The 25,137-nt window shown below is 47.9% G+C and overlaps 2 protein-coding genes across 3 annotated transcripts; both read left to right on the top strand.

The window, feature by feature from the left end:
• The first annotated feature begins 3,379 nt into the window (after window positions 1-3,379).
• On the top strand, window positions 3,380-4,727 carry MIA (MIA SH3 domain containing). The gene is made up of 4 exons (XM_004390846.1): window positions 3,380-3,539; window positions 3,629-3,762; window positions 4,215-4,325; window positions 4,634-4,727. The coding sequence occupies exons 1-4, from the start codon at window positions 3,416-3,418 to the stop codon at window positions 4,655-4,657; spliced, it is 393 nt and encodes a 130-aa protein (XP_004390903.1). The 5' UTR covers window positions 3,380-3,415; the 3' UTR covers window positions 4,658-4,727.
• A 757-nt stretch (window positions 4,728-5,484) lies between these two features.
• RAB4B (RAB4B, member RAS oncogene family) lies at window positions 5,485-24,566 on the top strand. Of its 2 annotated transcripts, none has more exons than XM_004390845.1 (8): window positions 5,485-5,648; window positions 6,986-7,066; window positions 7,333-7,447; window positions 9,354-9,416; window positions 9,497-9,651; window positions 10,951-11,046; window positions 11,136-11,267; window positions 24,214-24,566. In XM_004390845.1, exons 1-7 carry the CDS (start codon window positions 5,633-5,635, stop codon window positions 11,249-11,251), a joined length of 642 nt encoding a protein of 213 aa, XP_004390902.1. In that variant the 5' UTR covers window positions 5,485-5,632; the 3' UTR covers window positions 11,252-11,267; window positions 24,214-24,566. The 2 variants fall into 2 exon arrangements, with proteins under 2 accessions (XP_004390902.1, XP_023581402.1); XM_023725634.1 differs by lacking the exon at window positions 24,214-24,566 and adding an exon at window positions 14,444-14,498 and having other exon boundaries at window positions 5,515-5,648.
• The last annotated feature ends 571 nt before the right edge of the window (window positions 24,567-25,137 follow it).

Below are 25,137 nucleotides of genomic sequence, written 5' to 3'. Positions count from 1 at the left end.
AGCAAGCACTCAAATTCAGCAAATATTTGCTGAGTACCTATTACGTGCTAAATACTGTTTTAGGCACAAGATAAGCAGTGACAAATAAAATCAGTAAGGTAATTTCAGATACTGTGGTCTGATGAAAATAAAACAGTAGGATGTGATGGAATGCTGGGCATGGATGATCCAGGAGAGCCCCTCAAAGAGACCGTTGGAGTAGAGCCTTTCCACGTCTTCATGTTGCTTACTGCTAGGTGCTGGGTTTGTAGAGATAGCTCCGGCCCACTCTTTGCTCCTGGTGAGCCCTGACCCAAGCCTGTGTGTGTCTAATGTCTTCCCCCTAAAAAAAATTGGTCTGGCCAGCCCAGAGGTGAGAAGGCCTGGGAGAAAGGTGGATCCTCTGAAGGAGGATCCTTGCTGGTGTGGATCTTTGAAGCACGGCTTTGAAGGTGAGGTGTGAGTTTGAATCCTCTGCAGCTTTCTCATTCTGGACTCTGCTGAGGCTCAGGTTCCCTCAGCAGCGTGGAAAATCACAGCTGAGGGGACAGCATTTCAGAGGGGGTCCAGCAAAGATCAGTGCTGCAAAGGTGATGTTTGAGCTGAACGACCTGAAGCAGCCTGCCACGTGAGGGTCTGGGAGAAGTGCAAAGGCCCCGAGGTTGACGTGAGCTCCGTGTTTGAGGACCAGAAAGAAGGGAGGCCTGTTAAAGCTCTGCATGCTGCATAACTCCAGGGGACGCCAGTTACATGCTTAATAGAATTATGCTCCTCAGTGGCCCTGGCTGTGTGGCTGGAGTACTGGGGGAGAAGGATACAGGGTGCACTGCAGGGGTTGACATGGCCAGTCCATGGAAGTTTGGATGTGGTAAACGGCATCTAAGATGGCCCCCAGTAATCCCCACCCTCTGGTATTCCCACTCTTGTGAAATCCCCTCTCTGAATGTGGGCTGGACCTAGTGACTTGCTTCAAATGTATCTAGCAAAAGCTATGGTATGTCATTTTCAAGGTTAGGGTTCAACGATTGGCTTGCATCGCACTTGCTCTGTGGGAAGCCAGCTGCCATGTCGTGAGCTGTCTGCAGAGGTGCACCATCAAGGGGCCTAGGGCGTCCCCCAGCACAAGCCAGGGTGGAACAGGCCCTCCTTCAACAGCCCACTAGGAACTGAATGCTGCCAGTAACCACGGAGGGAGCTTAGAAGTGGATCCTCCCCTGGTCCAGCCTTCAGATGATACTGCAGCCCCAGTCAACAAATTGTTGCAGCCTTGTGGGAGGCTTTGAACCAGAGGCACCCAGCTAAGCCACGCCTACACTCCTGACCCAAAGAAATTGATAATAAATGTTGGTGGTTTTAAGCCGCTAAATTTTGGAGTAATTAGTTATGAAGCAATAGATAACAATACACTGGGTTTTGGCAAGTGAGGTCACTTGTATATTTTGTTGCCCCATCAATATGGGGGCCACAGTTCCCGCAGCTAATATTTATTGTGTTCTCATTTCTAAGTATCTTTGGTCCTTTATGTGTTATCTCATCGACATACCTGATAAGACATTTGTTTCCTGGTTAATTGTCTCCCTCACTAGAGGGCTTTAGGCTTTGTTCTTTGATGAATTTCCAAGGACTAGCATAGGGTATAGGAGCCCTCGTGGCACGGTTGTTAAACCCATGGCTGCTAACCAAAAGGTTGGCAATTTGAACCCACCAGCGGCTCCACGGGAGAAAGATGTGGCTGTCTGCTTCCGTAAAGATTACAGCCTTGGGAACCCTATGGGGCGGTTCTACTCTGTCCTCTAGGGTCACTTTTAGTGGAATTGACTCGGTGGCAAACAACAGCGCCTCAAACATACATTAGAAGAAGAATGGTACACCGAACCCCCATATTCCCTTCTACCAGTTTCAGCTATTATCAATTTGTGGTCAAATTATATTTCATGCAAGCCCCCACCGGCTTTCCTCCCTGCTAGAATTGTTTTGAAGTAAATCCCAGAGGTCCTATTATTTCAGTATCAGGAGAGATTTAAGTTTATCTCTAAAAGATAAGAAGCCCTGATGGCATAGTGGTTAAGAGCTCAGCTGCTAACCAAAAGGTCTCCAGTTCGAATCCACCAGGCACTCCTTGGAAGCCCTATAGGCCAGTTCTCCTCTGTCCTATAGGGTGGCTATGAGTTGGAATCGACTCGATGGCAGTGGGTTTGGTTTTGATTTTTCTAAAAGAGAAAAACAGCCACAGGACCATGGTCCCACCTTTAAAAACAACGATGCTTCAGCGTCACTGAATATTCGGTCAGTGTTCAAGTTTTCAGTATTTTTATACATAAATTTGGATACAGTTTGTATGAATCAGGATCCAAATAAGGCCCACACATTGTGACTAGTTGATAGGTCCCTCGAGTCTGTTAATCTGGAACACTCCTCAATCTCTCTTATTTTTTTCCATCTACTTTGCAGTTTTTTAGAGAAATCAGGATGGTTGTAGAGATTCCCAGTCTGGATTTTGCTGATCGCATCCTTGTGATTCACTTAAGGTGCTTCCCTGTCCTCTGTGTTCTCTCTAAGTCTGTTGGATGGGTGTGTTTAACTCTTACAAGAGCCCTTTGAGGCAGGACAGCATAGTGAAGGGTGTAGCTCTGAAGCCAACTCTAATCCCTCCACTTTCTAGCTGTGTAACCTCAGACAAATTCCTTAATTCCCTGTGCTGCTGTTTCCATGTAAAATGGGTTTATAATTGCCCCTCACGGGGGTGGTGCAGAGTATCCATTTGAGTTAATAAAGCCAAACATTTAAAAACATGGTGAATGTAAGTATTAGGATTTATTATTATCCCCATTTTACAGATGAGAAAAGTGAGGCTCTGAGAGGAGAAATATCCCAGGTCACCCAGTCAGGAGGTGGCTTATGAGGGCTAATAATCAGAGTAGGACATTGCCTAGCCTCAGGCCCAACATACAATAGTCTCTCAGTACTTGAGAACTACAGCGGACTATTAACCTGAAATCAAAGGGCTCCTTGTTCCCCTGCCGCTCAGCACAGGACTTTCCAAGGTGGCTTTCCATATTGGCTGCGCTGCTTCTGTTCCTGGAGGGGACAGTAGGGGGGCCCAGCTACCTAAGCAGACCCAAAAGAAGACGAATGGAATATCTTAACCTGCCTGTCTGGGCCTCTCTGATTGTTGAGGGGGTGGCTGTCACTTGGAGTGGCCTGGGCTGCTTTGGGCCTATCTGAGCATTTCTTTGGGCTACCAGCCCTCACCCTGTCCTTGAAATGGTTCTGGCTGGGTAGCAGCCCCTAGGTGGTGTGGGCAAAATTTGGGTCTGGTTTAGGGCGGAGACAAGATGGAGAACACAGGTTTCTTTGTGATGCTGGAGAGAGGGAGGGCAGGAGGAAATCGGAGACCCCGTTCCAGGCTGAGTTTCTCTGTTGCTCACAGTCCACAATGGCTTGGTCCCCAGTGATCCTTGGTGTCATCATCTTGTCTGCCTTCCCAGGCCCTAGTGCTGGGGGCCACCCCATGCCCAAGCTGGCTGACCGGAAGCTGTGTGCTGATGAGGAATGTAGCTGTAAGAGTCGGCAGGGGGGATTGGGGACCGGGGTTGCCAGCTGGCCTGTGTGTGGTGGGGGCTATCACTCCCTTCTATTCCTTCCTCAGACCCCATCTCCGTGGCTGTGGCCCTTCAGGACTACGTGGCCCCCGACTGCCGCTTCCTGACCATATATAGGGGCCAAGTGGTGTATGTCTTCTCCAAGCTGAAGGGCCGAGGGCGGCTCTTCTGGGGAGGCAGCGTGAGTCTTGGGAGAACAAAAGAGGGAAGGGGGGCTGGTGGGAGAGGGCACCCCAATTTTCCACCTGAAGAGAAGATTTGAAGACGTGAACTGAAACAGACTGAGACATTTTGGGGGATATTGTGACCTACTTCATTTTCACTTTGTTTGGCAATCATAGGGCACCCGCTCCGGTGCCAGGTTCTGTTCTAGACACTGAAGATAAAGCAGCGAACAGTCTTTTATTCTAGTAGAGGGGGATGGGCAATAAGTAGAGAATTACTATAAAGTGACTGGGTGGCTACTTTGTATAAGAAAGTCAGGGAGGGTCTCCGGGTAGGTGACATGTAAGCTGAGATTGGGATGACAAAGCCAGCCATGTGGAGATCACAGGGAAGAGAGAGTGCAAAGGCCTTCAGCAGGAACCAGCTTGCCATCGCCGGAGACCTCAGCTTTGAACTCCTCTTCCTCAGGTTCAGGAAAATTACTATGGAGACATGGCGGCCCGCCTGGGCTATTTTCCCAGTAGCATTGTCCGCGAGGACCATACTCTGAAACCTGGCAAAATCGATGTAAAGACAGATGTGAGTGTCCTAGTGGAGTGGGGCAGGATCTGGAGGGAGGACGATTGCCATGACGGGTGATTACCTAGCTGTGTGTGCTGGTACAGATTTCTTCCCCTGCCTCAATTTTCTCACCTGTAAAATGGGGAGGGATGGCTAAGCCCCGTTCCAGGTGGGAGGTGCAAAAATTAGAGGGCGCTAGGCTAATTTGCATAGCACTAGCGAGGCGAAACCTGCCCCCTACGGCTACAGCCTTTGATAAAACCGCTAGATCCGTTGTGGTGTAACGTCTGGTTTTCTCTGCCCTGTTTCCCCTTTCTCTTTTTCAGAAATGGGATTTCTACTGCCAGTGAGCTCAGCCTACCACCGCCCCTGCAGTCTTCCCTCCCTGGCTTTATGCAAATAACATCAGCCGATTGCAAACTCCGGATCTCTGTGGTCTTTGGGGTGGGGCAGGGATGTACAAAGGAAATGTTTCTCCGGTTCCTGAATCTAGCCAATCAAGCCACTGAATATAGTAACGTTAATGGTTGCTAGGCAGATTTCCAAAGGCCCTTTGCTCCAAGCTGGGTACCCGAGGCGGGCTGCTCCTAAACTTAGACGTCGGACACAAGCAAATGAGAAGACGGAACAACCTTAACGGCCCAGTTAGACTACTGTATTGTCCTCTCTACACCAATGGGAGGGAGTTGAACTATTGGGAATGAGTCAGACCATGAGGACGACATAAATCGCAGAACAGAGGTTTCTTTTGGAAGGAAGATTCGCAAAGGGAGATGAGAGCCTGCGCGTATACCTCTAATTTTTGTCTTTCCTGCTTTTGAACTCAGCAGTTGTACCGGCCAGCTCAAAATTCGCTCCTCTCTCAGGCGCTTTCGGTCAATCCTGCCCCTGACCCCTGTCTTTGCATTCGTATCCCCTCCCCCAAGTCCTTTCCTGCCCAATCCGCAGCCTCGACTCTCCCCCTAACTCCTGACTAAATCCGTTCCTCGGCTCAGCGAAGCCTCTCTGCACCGCCTACTCCAGCTGGTTCCTCCAATCCCTGGTCTTGGTCCCGCCCTTTTCGACTCAACCCCTCTCACGCCACCAATCCGCGTCTTTTGTCCCGCCCACTGCCCGCTGAATCAGCCAATCTTTCCCTTTGGGAAGCGTGGCCCGGTATCCCGCAGCCCTAGCGGGTCGCGACGGAGGGGGTAGAGGCGGAAGTGGCGGCGCCGGCTCGGGGAGTAGGAAGGAGCCGGGTTGCAGCCGGAGTGGAGTGGCTGCCAGCTGAGGACCAGGCGCAGCCGCGGCGCCATACTGAGGCCCTAAGCGGCCGATACCGAGTCATGGCCGAGACCTACGGTGAGGGTGGTGGGTCGAAGCTGTGGGTCTGGGGGCTGGTCCCGGAGAGGATGCGGCCTGTGGGGGGAATGGGGCGGGGCTTAAACGTCAGGGGGCGGGGCCTTGTGTTATGGGGCAGGGCCTTGTGGATGCTGGGCGGGGCTTGGTGTGTCTAAGTCTGAGCTTAATCAATTTAGGGGGAGCCTAAAGGTCTGGTACAGGGTTAAATGGAGCTAGGGGCGGGATTTGAAGGAGGCCGTCAGGATGGATCCAGCCTAGACCTTGAGGGAAAGGGTGGCCTTAATATATTGGGGCGGAGCCTGAGTGGATGGGGCGGGGCCGACTATGTGAGTGGCAGTAGTTGGGCTTAATCGAATAGAGTGAACCATGAAGGGATGCTCTGGACCCTGGGGCTGATATCGTTTAAGAGGTCTGGAATGGGGTTGAGCCCTGGTGGGCTAACCAAAAGATTGGCAGTTCAAATCCACCAGCTGCTCCTTAGAAACTCTATGGAGCAGTTTCACTCTGTCCTATAGGGTCGCTATGAGTCAGAATCGACGGCGATGGGTTTGGTTGGAATGGAGTTGGAGATGGGTTGTCCGTGAGTTAGGGGTGAGACTCAGTGGCAAGGGGTGGGGCTTGCTTAAACTTGAGGAAAATAGGCGCAGGACCTTGGGCTGAGGGAGAAAAGGAGAGGTTGGGAATTGGAAAATCAGGGTGAATGTACAGTACGAGTTGGGGGCAGGGTACGGTAGGAGGAGCACTGGTTTAGGAGTCAGAGCTACGTTCATTCAACAGATATAGAAAGGCAGAGGGAACCAGCTTTCATTTCCAGGGAATAAAATGAAGGCCAAGAACTATATTGGAATGAATGAGTCAGAGAGTGGTGGAGATGAAGTTGAGAGAGATGAGGGCCAGATTGGATAGGACCCTTATTGTCCTTGATAAAATGGCTTTCAAAAGGCTTTAGCAATGCAGTAGTTAAGATCTTGACCCTGGAGCCAATTGACCTGGGTTCAAATCCCAGCTCTGCTAGCTACTTCCTAGTTATGTGACCTTGGATAAGTCAGTTAACTTGGCCTCAGTTTCCGCATCTGGAAAATGGGGATGATTATAGTATACCTCCCCATAGTTTTCCTGAGGATTGAGTGAGCAGTTGATGTAAGTAAAGAACTTCAGAACAATGCCTGGCACATGGTAAGCATTATATATAAGAGTATCTGCTACTGTTATTGTGTATTGCTCTGTTTCTGTTTGTGTCCATTTCTCTCCAAAACTGTAACGGTTCCTTGGTTTCCATCATTTTCTCATATCTTTCTCTTTCTGTGGGTATGCTGTCACTGGCTCCATCTTCCCAGACTTCCTCTTCAAATTCCTGGTGATCGGCAGTGCAGGAACTGGCAAATCATGTCTCCTTCACCAGTTCATTGAGAATAAGTGTGAGTTTCTGGCTCTAGGAGCTGTGGGCATGGGCATGGCATAGGCAAGTGGGCAGCTGGTGGGGGTGGGCAGGGCCAGGGCTGGCCATAAGGACAACCCTAGAGCTGGCTGCTTGGTTCTTGCCTTGGTGTTTGCTCCTTGCTGGGTCCTCCTTGAGCCTCAGCCAGCCCAGCAATGAGAATGGGTTTGTAGAAGCTCAGGATACCTCGGAGGGCAGGGATCCTCTGAGCCCTGGCACTGTCTCCTCTCTCCCTCCGACTCCCAGTTAAACAGGACTCCAACCACACCATTGGCGTGGAGTTTGGATCCCGGGTAGTCAACGTGGGTGGGAAGACTGTGAAGCTTCAGATTTGGGACACGGCCGGCCAGGAGCGGTTTCGGTAGGTGGGCACTGGGTGGGCTGGACCCTCAAGGAGAGAGAGAGGGGGAGAGAGAAGTTCAGAGTCACTCGGAGACACGGCAGCAGGAGCAAGGAGGCCCTGAGATGGCAGACAAGGAGACGGGGAGAGAGATACGAGGCAGGATTAGCAGATATGTAAAGTCAAGGACAGAGGGAGTCCAGGAGAGACAAAGACAGTGAGAAAAAAGAGCAATAGAGAAAGACACACAGACAAAGAGTGACAGAGCCAGGGAAAGTCAGACAGACACCAGGGGACCCGATGATAGACCATGTGGTCAGAGGAGTGGAGACATATTACTGGGAAGAAAGGAGACCTGACAAGAAAGGAAGACTTGGAGGTTAAAGGGAGAGACAGAGACGGGGAGACTAAAACAGAGAAGGAAACTTGAAAGAGAGACATGCATACTCACAACAGCAGAGAGAGAGCTCGGCAGAAACTAAAGAGAAAAGAGAGAGGAGGAGAGCCAGAAGCAGAGGCCAGTCAGAGACAGAGACGGGGAGAGGCTTGAAGAGTTGGATGGGTCTGTCCAGAGATGGAGAAATGGATGTGTCAGGGAGAGAGAGACATGTGAAGGCACAGCAGGGCCCTCAACAAGATGGACTGACATAGTGGCTGCAACAGTGGGCTCAAGCATAACAACGACTGTGAGCATGGCGCTGAACTGGGCAGTATTTCGTTCTGTTGTACATAGGGTCGCTATGAGTTGGAACCTAGTTGATGGCACCTAACAACAACAACAGCACAGAGTAGATCTTCAGAAAATGTCTGCAGAGAAGTAGGGAGACACACAGAAGCTGGAAGAGAGAGTCAGAGAGATCAAAGAGTGAGAAAGGAGTGAGTCCAGTCCCTGGAGAGGTGTGGTCCCTGGGCAGCCCTGAGTAGCTGCTAAGTTTGTGTGTTGATTCGCTGCATGAGGTGCACAGAGCCCAGAGACAGGAGGGGCGAAGGAGAGACGGGTGTATGGCATGGGCTGCGTCTGCAGGAAGTGCTCAGCAGATGCTTGTGGAGTGATTCCCTGAGCTGCCGAGGGACCCAGAGTGGGTGACACAGGGAGATGCAGAGTCGGCCACACTGGGGAGAGGAGACATCCCCTGGACAAAGCAGGAGGGGGGCAGACGGATGGAGCTACATAGCACTCAGCCAGGCTTGGGTGGAGGGGAGATACTCAGAAAATGTTGGATGAATGAATGAGAAGGTGACACGGCAAGGATAAGGGACAGAGAGAGCCAGAGCCAGAGAGAACCAGAACAGAGTTAGAGACCCACACAAGAGAGAGAGAGAGAGAGACAGAGAGAGACAGAGAGAGAGACAGAGAGAGAGACAGAGAGAGAGAGACAGGGAGAGAGACAGGGAGAGACAGGGAGAGAGACAGGGAGGGAGAGAGACAGGGAGAGAGACAGGGAGAGACAGAGAGCAGAGAGAGAGAGAGGCAGAGAGAGACAGAGACAGAGAGACAGAGACAGACAGACAGAGAGACAGAGACAGAGACAGAGAGAGACAGAGAGAGAGAGACAGGGAGAGACAGGGAGAGACAGAGAGCAGAGAGAGAGAGGCAGAGAGAGAGAAAGCGAGAGACAGAGACAGAGAGAGACAGAGAGAGAGAGACAGAGAGAGAGACAGACAAAGAGACAGAAACCAATGAAGACACAGACAGGGAGTGACTCAGAGATAGGCAGACAGACAGCTAAGAGAGAGAGAGATTGAGCGAGGCGAAGGGAGAGGCTGCGAGATAGAGAAATTACAGTGAGACAAGACCACGGCCAGGTTTTGGGGATGGGCCAACAGTGAGGGGGGGCCTCTGAAACACCAGTCTCTCTCCGCAGAGGGGGGCAGTCTCGGGGTAGACCCCAGCCTCAGGGGTGACTGGGTCCCCCTGGCCCCACAGGTCGGTGACACGGAGTTATTACCGAGGGGCAGCTGGAGCCCTGCTGGTGTACGACATCACCAGGTGGGTGCACAGAGCGGGTGGGCGGGGCAGGGGCAGCCCCTCTCCTGCGCCTGCCTCCCTTCTCTCTCCCTCCTGTGCAGCCGGGAGACGTACAACTCGCTGGCCGCCTGGCTGACGGACGCCCGCACGCTGGCCAGCCCCAACATCGTGGTCATCCTCTGTGGCAACAAGAAGGACCTGGAGCCTGAGCGCGAGGTCACTTTCCTGGAGGCCTCCCGCTTTGCCCAGGAGAACGGTGAGGGCCTTGTGGGCGCGTGGGGGGCCTGTCCGCCGGCCTCTCTGTGGGTGTCTCTGCAGGGGAGTGTGGAGGTTCCGAGCTCTGGGCTCATATCCGAGCATTGCCATCCATGAGCTGTGTGGCTGCACTGGTCCTCAGTTTCTTCATCTGTTAAATGGGTTTCACAGCGTGTCTACCTCACAGCGTGCTGTGGAGGTTAAGGGAGGCCGTAGGTGGGAAGCCCTCAGAGCACTGCTTGGCTTGTAGCGGGTGCTCGGCAAACGGTTTTCTGTGTCCATGGGGAGGCAGCATAGGGTGTTGCCAACGCAGGTGGCCCCAGGGGACAGGCACGTTTTGTAAATAAAGGAGGTAGGACTGGAATAGACCCCAAGGCAGAGACACTGGCACCAGGAGGAGTGGACAGGACCGACAGGACCCACAGGCTGTGTCAAAGGTACAGAAATATAAGTTCATTGAAAGCATTGTGTTGGCCAAACCACCCACATCTGCTGGTTTGGGATCAGCTCATGGTCCCCCAGTTGCAACCTCCAGGTTCTGAGAATAGGTTTTGCCGTCAGAGAGATGTGGATTTGAATCCTGGCTCTTTCTTACTGTGAGGTCTTGGCAAGTGGCTTCTCGGTGGATGATGGTGGGACTGAGATGAGACTATGCTACGTGGTTCTCGGGACACAGCCATGAAGATGGCCATGTACCCAGACCTCCTGGGGCTCACATTCTGGTGGGGGTGGGGGAACAGGCCCATTTTCTCATAGAGACAGCCAAGAGGGCCTGGACAAGGGAGGCATGGGTAGACGGGTCAGAGCCAGGACGGGGGAGGCGCAGGAGGAGGTGTCAGGGCTGAGACGGGAGAGGCACAGGTAGAGGGGTCAAGGCTGGGATGGGGGAGGAATGGGCAGAGGGGTCAGGGCTGGGATGAGGGAGGCACGGTGAAGGGTTTGGGCAGGGATGGGGGAGGTACAGGCAGAGCAGTCAGGTCCGGGATGGGGAGACATAAGCAGAGGTGTCGGAATTGGGATAGGGGAAGCCCAGGGGTTTGTGGGAGCCCAAAGGAGGCACCTCACCCAACCTAAGAGGTCAGGGAGGACTTCCTGGAGGAGGGAACATCTGAACTGAGCTCTGAATGAAGAGCCAGGCGGGTATATGGGAGAGGGAAGGGCAGAGGAACAGCACACGCAAGGGCCTGGAGTGGGGCAAGTGTGGAACGTTTGAGGAACAGAATGGGAGGCAGCAGGTCAGCGTTGGGTGGAAGATGAGGACTGACTGAGGCCCTGACCCTCCGAGTGTCTGCCCCTCCAGAGCTGATGTTCCTGGAGACCAGCGCACTGACGGGCGAGAACGTGGAGGAGGCCTTCCTGAAGTGTGCCCGGACCATCCTGAACAAGATCGACTCAGGTGAGGCCCCTGACTGGCCAGATCGGGGGGTGAGTGGCTGGGCCCAGGGGTCTCCCAGGGACCAGGCCTGACCTCTCCTCCCCGAACAGGCGAGCTAGACCCCGAGAGGATGGGCTCGGGCATTCAATATGGTGATGCCTCTCTTCGCCAGCTGCGGCAGCCTCGGAGTGCTCAGGCAGTGACCCCTCAGCCCTGTGGCTGCTGAGACTTAATGGAGCCAGGTGGGACGCTGGGGCCTGGGGCTGGCAGGGGCACTTCTTCTGGGAAGGGGGAGCATGGAGCAGAGATAGAGGTGCAGAGAAGGAGAGATGACGAGAAACAGAGTGAGAGAGATAGATGTAAAGACACCTGAGCTAATCGAGCCGTCTTCTAAGCCACAGGGATCCCTGGTGGTGCAGTGGTTAAGAGCTGGGCTGCTAACCAAAAGGTCGGCAGTTCGAATCCACCAGCTGCTCCTTGGAAACGCTATGGGGTGGTTCTACTCTGTCCTGTAGCATTGCTACGATTCAAAATTGACTCAACGGCAGTAGGTTTGGTCCTTTATTTTTGCTATTCCTAGACAGCTCTGTCCCCGAGGTCTCTGGCCCTCCCATTTATCACGTATTTATTGAGCGCCTACTGTGTTCCAGGCCCTGTTCAGGGCACTGAGGACGCAGTAGTACACAAAACAGGCAAACAACCCCTGTCTATGAGGAGCTGATGGTAAACAACATCCATAAGTAAACTGTAGAGTTTGCGGGATAAGAACCGTGGAGGAAAAGAAAGCAGGACAAAGAGGGTTGGGGAAGGTGGAGGAGTGGAATTTTAAATAGGATGATGAGGAAGGGCCTTGGTGAGGAGGTGACATTGGAGCCAAGGCTAGAAGGAGGTGAGGGAGGGAGCCACGTGGGGCTCTGGGGGAAGTGTTCTAGGCACAGGCAACAAACAGCAAGTGCAGAGGACCTGAGGGAAGGTCATAACCAACGGAAGAGGTTATGGAAGAGTATGAGTATGGAGGAGGCCAGTGTGGCTGGAGTGGAGTGTGTGTGGATGGGGGTGGGGGATAGCAGGAGATGAAGTCAGGGGTAGGAGGAAAGCAGATGAATGAGGGCCTGTGGGCCAGGGGAAGGATTCTGGCTTTTACCCAGAGTGGGATGGAACCATGGGAGTGTTCTGAGCAGGGAAGGGATATGACTTGACTCTGGCTAATGGGTGGAAAACAGACTGTCACGGGCAGGGGTGGGTGCTGGGAGACCAGTGAGGAGGGCCCTACAAAGTCCAGGTGTGAGACTGTGGTTCACAGGACCAGGGAGGGGCCAGAGCGGGGGAGGTTAAGAAGCGGACAGGTTCCGTATTCTCCCTGGCCTGTCTCCAGACTCGTCCCCTCTTGATGTAGCTACCTGGATCTTTCTAAAACACAAATTTGATCCCGTTCCTCCCTTGTTTAAAACTGTCCATGGCTCCCAGGAGCTCCTCAGCCTGGTGACTCCTCATAGGGACTGGCCCCTGCCAGCCTTACCAGCTTCAGCTCACACCACGCCCCGCCTCCCAGCCTGTTCCAGCCACACTGACATTCTTTCCGTTTCTCTGAGCTTTTGCTCATGCTGTTCCCTCTGCCAGGAACACCGTTTCTTCTCTCTCTCCCCAGTACATTGGTTTCCTACAGCTGCCATACCAAAATGCCACACTTTGTGTGCCGTATAAGAACAGAAACGTATCATCTCACAGGTCCGGAGGTTGGCAGTCCAAGACCAGGGTGTCAGCCTTGTTGATTCCTTCGGAGGCTTGAGGGAGAATCTGTTTCGTGCTTGTCTCCTAGCCTCCGGCTCCTCCAGATGTTTCTTGACTTGCAGCTGCAGCGTCACATGGTGTCCTTCCTCTGTCTCCCTGTCTCTGTGTCTCTTCTCCTCTTTTATAAGGACGTTAGTACAACCAGTCAGATGGAGCAAATGGTTAATCGCTCGACTACTAGCTGAAAAGTGGGTGGTTTGAGCCCACCCACAGGCACCTCAGAAGACAGTCCTGGCAATCTGTTTCTGGAAGGTCACAGCCTTGAAACCCTATGGGGCAGTTCTACTCTGCACACATGGGTTCGCCAGGAGTCGGAATTGACTCAGTGGCAACTAACAACAACAACAACAGTGGCTAATTATCTCTATTAACCAATGGGATCTGAAATATAAGGACACCAGTCATACAGGCTTAGGACCTGCCCTACTCCAGTATGACCTCATGTTAACCTAACTGACATCTTCAAAGACTCTATTTCCACCCAGGGTCATGTTCACAGGTACCAGGGGTTAGGACTTCCACATATCTTTTTTTCTTTTTTTTTCCTGATGGAAGCACATGAATTCAATGGTTTTCCAGATTTTCAAGATACATCATTTATAACAAGGATGTTAAATTTCCCATACATTCCTCCTTTTTTTTTTTTTAATTATATTTTATTGTGTTTTTGGTGAAGGTTTACACGATAGTTTAAGTTCAACAATTTCTGTGCAGATTGTTCAGTGACGCTGGTTAGGTTCTTCACAATGTGTGAACATTCTCATTTCTGTTCTGGTAGTTCCATTTCCATTAATCTAGTTTCTCTGCCCCCTTACCTTCTCATCTTTGTTTTAAAGTAATTGTTGACCATTTGGTCTCATATAGATGATTTTTTAAAGGAGCACAGTACTCATGGGTGACATTCTTTATTTTGTGAGCCAATCTGTTATTTAGCTAAAAGGTGACCTCAGGGGCTATTTTTGGTTCAAGGTTTAAAGAATGTCTCAGGGCAATAGTCTCAGGCAGTCCTCCAGTTTCAGCTTGTCCAGTAAGTCTGGATTTTTTAAGAATTTGAGATTCTGTCCCACATTTTTCTCCCACTATATCAGGATCCATCTGTTATGGCCCTGATTAGAATGGTCAGTAGTGGTAGCTGGGCACCATTTAGTTCCTCTGCTCTGAGGGTAGATGAGGCTGTGGTTCGTGTAGACTCTGTCCTGTAGACTACTTTCTTCTTTGAGTCTTTGGTTTCCTTCTTTCTCTTTTCGTCTGGATGAGTAGAGACCAATAGTTGTATCTTAGATGGCCACTTACAAGCTTTTAAGACCCCAAACACTCTCACCAAACTAGGATGTAGAACATAAACTTTATGCCAGTTGACTGAGTTGTTCCATGAGACTATGGTTCTCAGCCTTCAAACCCAGAAAGCCAATCCCATGAGGTGTTTGGTTATGTCTAAGAAGTACCTGGAACTATGCCCCGTATGTGCTTTATTGTATATATGAGTATATATGCATATAGACACATATATACATATATACACACACACACACACACACACACACGCATATGCCTATATACACACATGCATACTCACGTGTCACTTTAAGGACTAAGGTGCACCTGACCCAAGCTATATTGTTTTCAGTCACCTCACACGCATGAAGGACATCATGCTTGGTAAAGTGGAGGGTCAGCGAAAAAGAGGAAGGCCTTCAACGAGATGGATTGACACAGTGGCTGCAACGATGGGCTCAAGTATAACAATGATTGTGAGGATGGCACAGGACCGGGCAGTGTTTCATTCTGTTGTACACAGGGTCACTATCAGTCGGAACTGACTTGACAGCACCGAACAGCAACATATGCATGTGAACGCTGGACAATGAATAAGGAAGACCAAAGAAGAATTGATGCCTTTGAATTATGGTGTTGGCTAAGAATACTGAATATACTGTGGACTGCCAGAAGAACAAACAAATCTGTCTTGGAAGAAGCACATGCTCCTTAGAGGCAGGGATGGCGAGACTTTGTCTCACATACTTTGGATATGTTATCAGGAGGGTACAGTCCCCGGAGAAGGACATCATGCTTAGTAAAGTAGACAGTCATTGAAAAAGAGGAAGACCCTTGTCTTAGTCATCTAGTGCTGCTATAACAGAAATACCACAGATGGATGGCTTTAACAAAGAGAAGTTTCTTCTCTCACAGTCTAGGATGCTAGAAGTCCAAAATCAGGGTGCCAGCTCCAAGGGAAGGCTTTCTCTCTGTGTCGGCTCTGGGGGAAGGTCCTTGTCATCAGTCTCAGTGCAGGGACGCTGGGTCCAAAGGACGTGCTATTCTCCTGGTTCTTGTTGCTTGGTGGTATGAGGTCCCCCTGTCTCTCTGCTGGCTTCTGTCTTTTATATCTCAAAAAAGATTGACTTAATACACAATGTAATTTTGTAGATTGAGTCCTTCGTCTTTAATGTAACTGCTGCTAATCCCACCTCAGTAACATTATAGAAGAATTTACAACACATAGGAAAATCACATCAGATGACAAAATGGTGGACAGTCACACAATACTGGGAATCATGGATGAGCCAAGTTGACACACATTATTTTTGGGGAACACAATTCAAGCCATAACAACCCTCAGTGAGACAGATTGACACAGTGGCTGCAACAGTGAGCTCAAGCATAACAACGATTGTGAGGATGGCTAAGGACCAGGCAGTGTTTCTTTTTCTTGTACGTAGGGTCTGATATGAGTCAGAACAGACTCGACGGCACCTAACAACAGCAATAAGTCTTTCACATCCCTGAGTAAAATTTATTCCTAGGTATTTTATTCTCTTAGATGCTATTATAAATGGAGTTGTTTTCTTAATCTCTTTTTCAGATTTCTCATTGCTGGTGTATAGAAACCCAACTTATTTTTCTGTGTTGACCTTGTATCCTGCAACTTTGCTAAATTCCTCTACTAGTTCTAGAAACATTTTAGTAGATTCTTTGGAATTTTCTATATATAGGATCATATCATCTGCAAATAGATAGTTTTACCTCTTCCTTTCCAATCTGGATACCTTTTATTTCTTTTTCTTGCCTTACTGCTCTGGCTAGTGCTTCCAGAAAAATAGTGAATAGGAGTCGTGAGAGTGGGCATCCTTGTCTTGTTCCTGTTTTCAAGGAAAGTTCTCATTCTTTCTCCATTGAGTATAATGTTGGCTGTTGATTTTTTATAAATGCCCTTAATCATGTTGAGAACCTTCCTTTTATTCCTATCTTGTTAAGAGTTTTTATCCTTTGTTCTTTTAATGTGGCATATTACATTGACTGATTTTCTTATGTTAAACCAAACTTGCATTCCTGTATTAAACCCCACTGGATCATGATGTATAATTCTTTTAATATTCTGTTGCTTTATGTTTGCTAGTATTTTGTTGAGAATTTTGACATTTATATTCGTAAGGGCTATTGGTGCCTTTGTCTGGCTTTGGTACCAGGGTAATGCTGGCCTCATAGAAAGAGTTAGGGAGTATTCCTTCCACTTTTTGGAAGAATTTGAACAGGATTGTTGTGTTGTTGTTAGGTGCCATTGAGTCAGTTCCGACTCATAGTGACCCCATGTACAACAGAACGAAACACTGCCTGGTCCTGTGCCATCCTCACAATCGTTGTTATGCTTAAGCTCATCGTTGTTTTTGAGTGCCTTCCAACCTGAGGGGCTCATCTTCAAGCACTGTATCAAACAATGTTCCACTGGTATTCATAAGGTTTTCACTGGCTAAATCTTTTCAGAAGTAGACTGCCGGGTCCTTCTTCCTGGTCTGTCTTAGTCTGGAAGCTCAGCTGAAACCTGTCCGCCATGGGTGACCCTGCTGGTAGTTGAATACTGGTGGCATAGCTTCCAGTATCACAGCAACACGCAGGCCACCACAGTATGACAAACTGACAGACGTGGGGAATTGAACAGGATGTTCAATTTATTCTGTAAATGTTCGGTAGAATTCCCCTGTGAAGTTGCCTGGTCCCAGACTTTTCTTTGTTGGGAAGCTTTTTATTATTGACTCAGTCTCTCCACTTGTTACAGGTCTGTTGAGGTTTTCTACTTCCTTTTGAGTCAATTTTGGTAGTTTATGTGCTTCTAATATTTTGTCCATTTTGTCAAAGTTATCCATTTTGTTGGAGTATAGTTATTCATAGTATTCTGTTATGATCCTTTTTACTTCAGTTGGGTCAGTTGTAATGTCTCCGCTTTTATTTTGTATTTTTGTTATTTTGTTTGCATCTTCTCTCTTGATTTTTTGTCACCCTAGCAGGCAGTTTGTTAATTTTATTGATTTTTTCAAAGAACCAACTTCTGGATTTGTTGATTCTCTCTACTGTTTTTCTGTTCTCTATTTCATTTATCTCTGCACTGATCTTTATTATTTCTTTTCTTCTAGTAGCTTTAGGTTTAGTTTGCTCTGCTTTTTCTAGTCCTCCAGCTGTAGAGTTACACTGTTTATTTGAGACCTTTTTTGTGTGCTTTAGATGAAGGTTTAAAGAGCAAATTAGTTTTTCATTAAATAATACACATACTGTTTTGTGACATTGGTTTCCAACCCCATGACATGTCAACACTCTCCCGTCCTCGACCTTGGGTTCCCCATTATCAGCTTTCCTGTCCCCTCCTGCCTTCTAGTCCTTGCCCCTGGGTTGGCATGCCCATTTAGTCTTGTTTTGTTTTATGGGCCTGTCTAATCTTTGGCTGAAGGGTGAACCTCAGGACTGACTCAGTACTGAGTTAAAAGAGTGTCCGGGGGCCATAGTCTCAGGATTTCTCCAGTCTCTGTCAGACTGGTAAGTCTGGTCTTTTTTTGTGAGTTAGAATTTTGTTCTGCATTTTTCTCCGGCTCTGTCTGAGAACCTCTATTGTGATCCCTGTCAGAGCAGTCGGTGGTGGTAGCTGCCACCGTCTGGTTGCGCTGAACTCATTCTGGTGGAGGGTGTGGTAGTTGTGGTCCATTAGTCCTTTGGACTAATCTTTCCCTTGTGTCTTTGGTTTTTTCATTCTCCCTTGCTCCAAATGGAGCAGGACCAGTGGAGTGTCTTAGATGACCACTCGCAAGCTTTTAAGATCCCAGATGCTACTCACCAAAGTAGGATGTAAAACATTTTCTTTATAAACTATGTTATGCCAGTTGAGCTAAATGTCCCCCAAGACCATAGGCCCCAGCCCTCAGCCCTGTAATTCACCCCCTCCCCTTTTTTTCTTTTTCAATGTGGTCGTTTATTGCTACAAATTTGCCTCTGAGGGCTGTCTTCACTGCATCCCCAAGTTTGTGTATGATGTATTTTCTTTTATCCCCAGGTATTATTTTATTTCATTCTTCATTTCTTCTTTGATTCAATAGTTATATTTAATAGCGGTATTGTTTAATTTCCATGGATTTGTGTGTTTTCTAGTTTTTCTTTTGCTGTTAATTTCTAATATTCCTTAGTAGTCAGAGAAGATACTTTGTATAATTTCAGTCTTTTTAAATTTGTTGAGTCTTGTTTTATGGCCTAGCATATGGTCTATTTTGGAAAATGATCCGTGTATACAAGAGAAAAATGTGTATTGTTCTGATGATGGGTAGAGTGTTCTATATATGTCCATTAGGTCGAATTGACTTATGGTATTATTTAAGTCCTTGATGTCCATACTGATCTTCTTTTTAGATGATTTGTCCAGAATTAAAGGTGGTATATTGAAGTCTCCAACTATTACTGTGGAGTTGTCTGTTACTCCTTGCGTATCAGTCAGTGTTTGTTTCATATATTTTGGAGCGCTGATGTTAGGTGCATGTATATTTATATTTGTTACATCTTCTTGATGAATTTACCCTTTTGTTATTATGTAAGAGGAACCCTGGTGGTGCAGTGGTTAAGCGCTCAGTTGCTAACCCAAAGATCGGAGGCTCAAACCTACCAGCCATTCCACGGGAGAAAGATGTGGTCGTCTGCTTCTGTAAAGATTACAGCCTTGGAAACCCAATGGAGCAGTTCTACTCTATCCTATAGGGTTGCTATGAGTTGGAAGTGAGGTGACAGCAATCCATTTTTGGTTTTATTATTATGTAATGTCTTTTTTTTAATCTCATATAATAGATCCTAATTTAAAGTCTATTTTATCTCATATCAGTATGAACACCCCTTCTCTTTTTTGGTTACTACTGACATAGTATATTCTTTTCTCTCCTTTTAATTTCAGTCTGTTTGTATCCTTGTGTCTAAGGTGTGCCTCTTGTGGGCACCATAAGGATGGATCATGTTTCTTTAAACCATTCTGTTACTCCCTGTCTTTTGAATGGGGAATTTAAGCCATTTATACTTAAGCTAATTACTGAAAACAAAGTACCTACTTCATTCATTTTGCTGATTATTTTTTGTGTGTATTATATCTTTTTTGTCCCATTATGCCCATATTACTGTTATTTTTTGTTTAGGTGCTTTTTTGTGTTGAGTGTTTTTGATTTCTTGCTTCCCTTCTGTGTATTTTTCTAAGTATTTTCTTAGCGTTTACTGCAGATATTACATTGAAGCACTTACAGTTGCAGCAACTTAATTTTAGCTAGCTGCCAACATCTGACACCCAAACAGCAAATAACATAAACATTAACATACTAAAATGCTATTCCTGTTTTGCTCCTCCCTCCCCCCTTTCTGTTGTTGAGTATCCAGTTATATCATTATATGTCCTATATCTTATAGGTTTAATATATACTTATTTCTTATGCACTTGATGTTGTTTTGCTTGTGGAACTTAACTATTGAGCTTACTCCCTGAAAATATGGTATAGTTGCTCCTTGTATTTGCCCGTGTCGTTAACTCTATCGGAGATCTCTCTCTCCCTCTCTCTCTCTCTTTTTTGTCCTTTTCCATGTGCAGATTTGAGTATTTGTTTAGTGTTCTTTCCTTTCCATCTGAAGAACGCCCTTAAGTAATACTTGCAGAACAGGTCTGGTAGTTAACAAATTCCCAGAGCTTCTGTTTATTTGGGGATATCTTGATTACCCGCTCATTTTTTAATAACTTTGCTGGGTAAAGAATTCTTGGTTGACAATTGCTTTCCTTCAGTACTTTATATATGTTGCTCCATTGTCTTCTTGCCCCCAGGACTTCTGAGGAGAAACCCACACTAATTCTTATGAAGGACCCTTGATATGTTATATTGTGCTTTTCTTTTGCCGCTTTCAGAATTCTCTCCTTGTATTTGGTTTTCATTAATTTAATTACAACGTATTATGGTGGAGACCTCTTTATAATCCTTCTGGTTAGAGTTCATCCAGCTTCCTGGATTTGCAGGCTCATTTTCTTATTCAGGTCTGGGAAATTCTCTGTGATTATCTCTTGGAAAATTCTTTCTATGCCTTTTTTATTGTCCTGTTCTGGAATTCCGAAAATCCTAATGTTCGATTTTTAATGAATTCCACGTTTCCATTTGACTCCGTTTCCTTTCCTCTGTTCTTTTCTCTTGAAACTTGGTAAGTTTAGTTACCCTGTTTTCTAATTCACTTATTCTGTCTTCTGTCTGCTCGAATCTATTGTTGAATGTTTTTTCAACATACGTTTTTGAGGGACACAATTGAATCCATAACACCCAGTAACCTTCTTACACCATCCCTCCTCCTCCAGGTCTCCTCTCCTCCAGGAAGCCTTGTTTGTTCCCCCATTCTTGGTCCAAACTCCTTGACATGGCTTGTGAGATCCTGGTCCCATCCCCGCCTCTCTGTGTGTGTTTTACCAATTCTCCCCTTTATGCTTCATCTTTTGCCCTCCCCTGGAGCCATTGGCAGCTCCAGAGTGGTCATCGGGAGAAGTGACTTTGGATATACTCTCCAGCCAGAGCCAACATGATCTCCTGATGGAATGGATGTGGAGTAGAGGGATAGAGTGAAAGATCGAGGATGAGTCCTTCGGGCAATGCTCTCTCTGCCTTCCGTGACGTTGCACCTGCCAGGCGCTTGGCTGGCTGCTCCCCTCCTGCCTCCTTTCTTTAGCCAGCTCTCACTCTTCTTCTGGTCACTTCTAAAATGACTCTTCCTTCAGGAAACCTTTATTGGCCTCCCAGATGGGGTTACTTCTCCCAGTTGAGTGGTCTCACAACCCCCTACTAAATGTTTTTAAACATTTATCTCCAGATAAATATATAGATAGATGTTGTTGTTATTGTTAGTTGCCATCAAGTCAGTTTGACTCATGGTGACCCCATATGTGCAGAGTAGAACTGCTCCACCATGTTTCCAAGGCTGTGACCTTTTGGAAGCAGATGGCCTGGGTTTGAACTGCCAACTTTCAGCTAGTAGTTGAGCACTTAACCGTTTATGCCACCCAGGGAGTAGACGGGTAGATAGACGCTGCTGTTGACTCCACCTCATGGAGACCTTATGTACAGCAGAGTGAAATGTTGCCCAGTCTTGCATCATCCTTAAAATTGCCAGCACGTTTGAGGTCATCTTTGCAGCTACTCTGCCAATCCATTTCCCTGAGGGTCTCCCTTCCCTTGCTGGCCCTCTCCTTCACCAACACAGTGTTCTTCTCCAGCGATTGATCTCTCCTGATGATGTGTCCAAAGCAAGCAAGTTGGACATTGTTCTGTTGTGTGATCCATAAAGTTTTCATTGGCTAATATTTGGAAGTAGATTGCCAGGCCTTTCTTTCTAGTCTGTCTTAGTCTGGAAGCTCTGCTGAAACCTGTGCACCGTGGGTGACCCTGCTGGTGTTTGAAATGTTGGTGGCATAGCTTCCAGCCAAGGGCTTCGACTCGATTTGACCAGTTCAGTCACAACTGACGAAGTGAAACCAGAACAGACCTGGATTGTTACAAAATTTGGGTGTTCCAGCATGATAACGTGGGGCCCTGGCGGCACTGTGATTGTTTGGCTGCTAACCAAAATGTCAGCAGTTCAAATCCACCAGCCGCTCCTTGGAGACCCTATGGGGCAGTTCTGCTCTGTCGTGTGGGGTCACTATGAGTTGGAATCGACTCAGTAAGAATGGTTTTGATTTTTGTTTTGGCACGATAACTGGAATAGGAAAAATAACAGGTTGAACGCCTAGAATGAGAGACTTGGAAGAAGCGTAGTGATTCCTTGATGCGTGAGATTGGATTATTGGCAGGACTGTGGAGAGCCACATACATTCAGAGTGGCACGGTTGGTCGCCATCTTTGAGCGGGACACCGCTGTTTCCAGCTCTGCTCAAAGCCTTAGGGGCAAGAGATTTGGTTGCTAGGCAACGCTAAAGCCGCTCTTGTTTTCTAAGAGGGAGATCAAGTTTCCAGCTGAGCTTCCACCGGTAATTTTTCCTGTTCGGGTTCACCCAAATGTTAAAAATTAAGGTCTGTTCTGGTTTCACTTCCTAAGCCATGACTGAACGGGGAAGAACCAGTTCAAAGCCCTGCTTCCAGCATCACAGCAACACGCAAGCCACCACAATACGACAGACTGACAGACGGGTGGTGGTTAGCTCTGAATACGTGATTGTTATTACTTGTACGGTGTTTGTCTTCTATATGGTATTTGGCTAATATATACATCCAAACTGAGAACTTCTACACCAGAGGGGAGCCAGGCTGCCTGTGTTTTAACCCCAACTCTGTCACTTCTAGCTGTGTGACTCTGGGGAAATAATTTCACCTCTCTGGGCCTCAGTTTCCTTATCTGTCAAATGGAGTTAATAATACTGCCTACCTCGTGGTTGTTGAGAAGATTAAATAAGGTAATTCATGTAGAGTGCTTAGAACAGGGCCCAACACTTAGTAAAGACTCAATAAATGTGAGTTCTTTGTTATTTTTCTTCTTACTACCTAACATTGCTGGAGATCTGGGCTTCACAGAAATGGGTGGGGATATACTGTTCACCTCACTGCGTAGCATAGTCCGTTTAGGGTTTGTCCTCAGTGAATCAAATATAGTAAGACAGTGCCTTTTCAAACTGTGTTGACTGCAGTCCTCAGGAGGAGATGTATTTTACATGTTGATCTTTTACGGTCACGCACACATAAAACTAAACCACGTTTCCCTGACGCCAATATTTTTTTGTTTTTTTTAATTGAGATGAAATTCAGATACCTTCAAATTCGCCATTTTAAAGTACGCAGATCAGTGGCATTCGGTACATTCACAATGTTGTGTAACCACCACTTCTGTCTAGTTCCAAAATATTTTCATCACCCGCCCCCCCCCAAAAAAAAACCCCAGACCAATTGTCATGGCTTGTCCCCTCAAAATATCTGTCAACTTGGCTAGTCCATGATTCCCAGTATTGTGTGATTGTCTACCATTTTGTCATCTGATGTGATTTTTCTGTGTGTTGTAAATCCTGCCCTGTGCTGAGAAGCTCCTAGACCAGGGGAAGATTGATGACAAGGACCTTCCCCCAGAGCCAACAGGGAGAGAAAGCCTTCCCCTGGAGCTGACACCCTGAACTCAGACTTCTAGCCTCCTAGACTGTGAGAGAATAAACTTCTCTTTGTTAAAGCCATCCACTCCTGGTATTTCTGTTACAGCAGCACGAGATGACTGAGATACCCATTAAGCAGTCAACTCTTCCTCCTCCCACCCCCCCGACAACCACCAGTCTGCTGTCTCTGTGGACCAGTATTCTTATTACATATGATGCCTCTGAGGCACTCTGATATTTTCTGTTTCCATTAAAAAAACTGCTCAAGGCCCAGAAAACTGATTTCCTGATCCTCTAATGCAGTACTGGACATGGGAATCACCTGGGTGCTTAAACACATACTGATTCCCTGGCCTCACCCCCAGAGAGTCTGAAGTGATTTGTGGATTTCTAGAAGTTCCCAGGTAGTGCTATATGCAGCCAAAGTGAAAACTGCTGCCCTAATGTGTCTCCTCAGTTTGGAAAATACTGGAATGAGACCTACAATCAGGGAGATCAGAAACAAAGAGGCATAGAAGGAAGGGGATAAGGTATTTAGACACTGTGATTCCTTTCTACAGAGAGATAGCCCTCCGGGACCAGGCATAGGAACACAGAGATGCAGGTACCTCTCGAGAAAAACCAGATGCTGTAGAGTCCATTCCGACTCACGGTGCCCCCGTGTGTATCAGAGTAGAACTGTGCTCCATTGGGTTTGCAATGGCTGATTTTTTGGGAAGTAGACTGACTGCCAGGTGTTTCTTCCAAGGTGCCTCTATGTGGTTTGGAACCTTTAACCTTTTGGTTACCAGCCAAGTGCGTTAACTGTTTGCACCGTGCAGGGACTCCGGAGAGACCCTGAAATTAGCTGCAGAAGAGAAATAGGGAGTCAACAGACAGATGCTGTAGAAACTCTGGGAGAAAGAGAAAGGACTACAGAGACAGACACAGGTCAGAGAATAGGAAGAACCCAGAAATGAGACAGACCCAGCATCCCTCGTGTTTACCATATCCTTCTCTTTCAGCTCACCTGTTCTCCAGGACCAGCCCTGCCCTTCTGGCTGGAGCCCAGACCCAGGCCCTGGGAGGCCATGCCCCCCACCTGCCCTGGCCCCAAAGAAGCTGCCCTGCCACCTGTCCCCCTTCCCTGGCCTGGATGTGGGGCAAGACTGAGCCACGGGGGAGAGGGAACCCGTACCTGCTGCTGCTTCTGTCTTGCTAACCCTTAACCATGCCCCAAAAGCTCCCAAAGCCTGAGACCAGGGCCACGTGGCCCCAGCTCCCCACTTGGCCCTGCCATTGCGAGTACGTGTTATTTATTACCTGGAGGCCTGTCCAGTCCCCACCCCATGCCCATAAAGCATTGTTTACACCTGTGTCTTAGCCTCTGTCATTTTGGGATGGAGGGGAACCTGAAGAGGTCCCTGATGGAAGAAATGGGTCTGCCATGGGGTATGGGGCCCATTTTTCTGGGTTGGGCGTGGTGTGAGGTACATGAGGTACACCGTGTGAGGTGTGAGGTACACCATGATTCCAAGACTCAGGTCTGTTTGTTGTGGGAGGGAGAGGGGTTGTCACCATGTGCAAACTTTGTGACTGTGTGCTTGAGGCTTACATGGGTAATGGTGTCCCTGGGTCTGTGACACGTGTCGTGTTTCCAGTTCCTGTATGTGATGGTGTCTGCTTGTGCGTGTGACATTGTTGCCATGACTACTGTGTCCTCAGTGATTGTTTCAATGGGGTTATTTGTGACACAGAGGCCAGGGAATGAGAATTTGGCCCTGCTGTCTGTGCCTGGTGATGGCTATTTGTATCATGCTTGGAAGTGTGAGGCAGTGTCTGACCCTTGCGTGGGTGACTCACCTGGGTGCTCCTGAAGTCTGTGTGAGTTTGGCTCCTTTTACACACCTGTGTGATCATGGAGGCTGTACGTGCCCCTGAGGATGGTG

Source organism: Trichechus manatus, unplaced genomic scaffold (assembly GCF_000243295.1).
Source record: "Trichechus manatus latirostris isolate Lorelei unplaced genomic scaffold, TriManLat1.0 scaffold00338, whole genome shotgun sequence".
Taxonomy (NCBI): Eukaryota; Metazoa; Chordata; class Mammalia; order Sirenia; family Trichechidae; genus Trichechus; species Trichechus manatus.
This window is presented reverse-complemented; position numbering and strand designations above follow the sequence as displayed.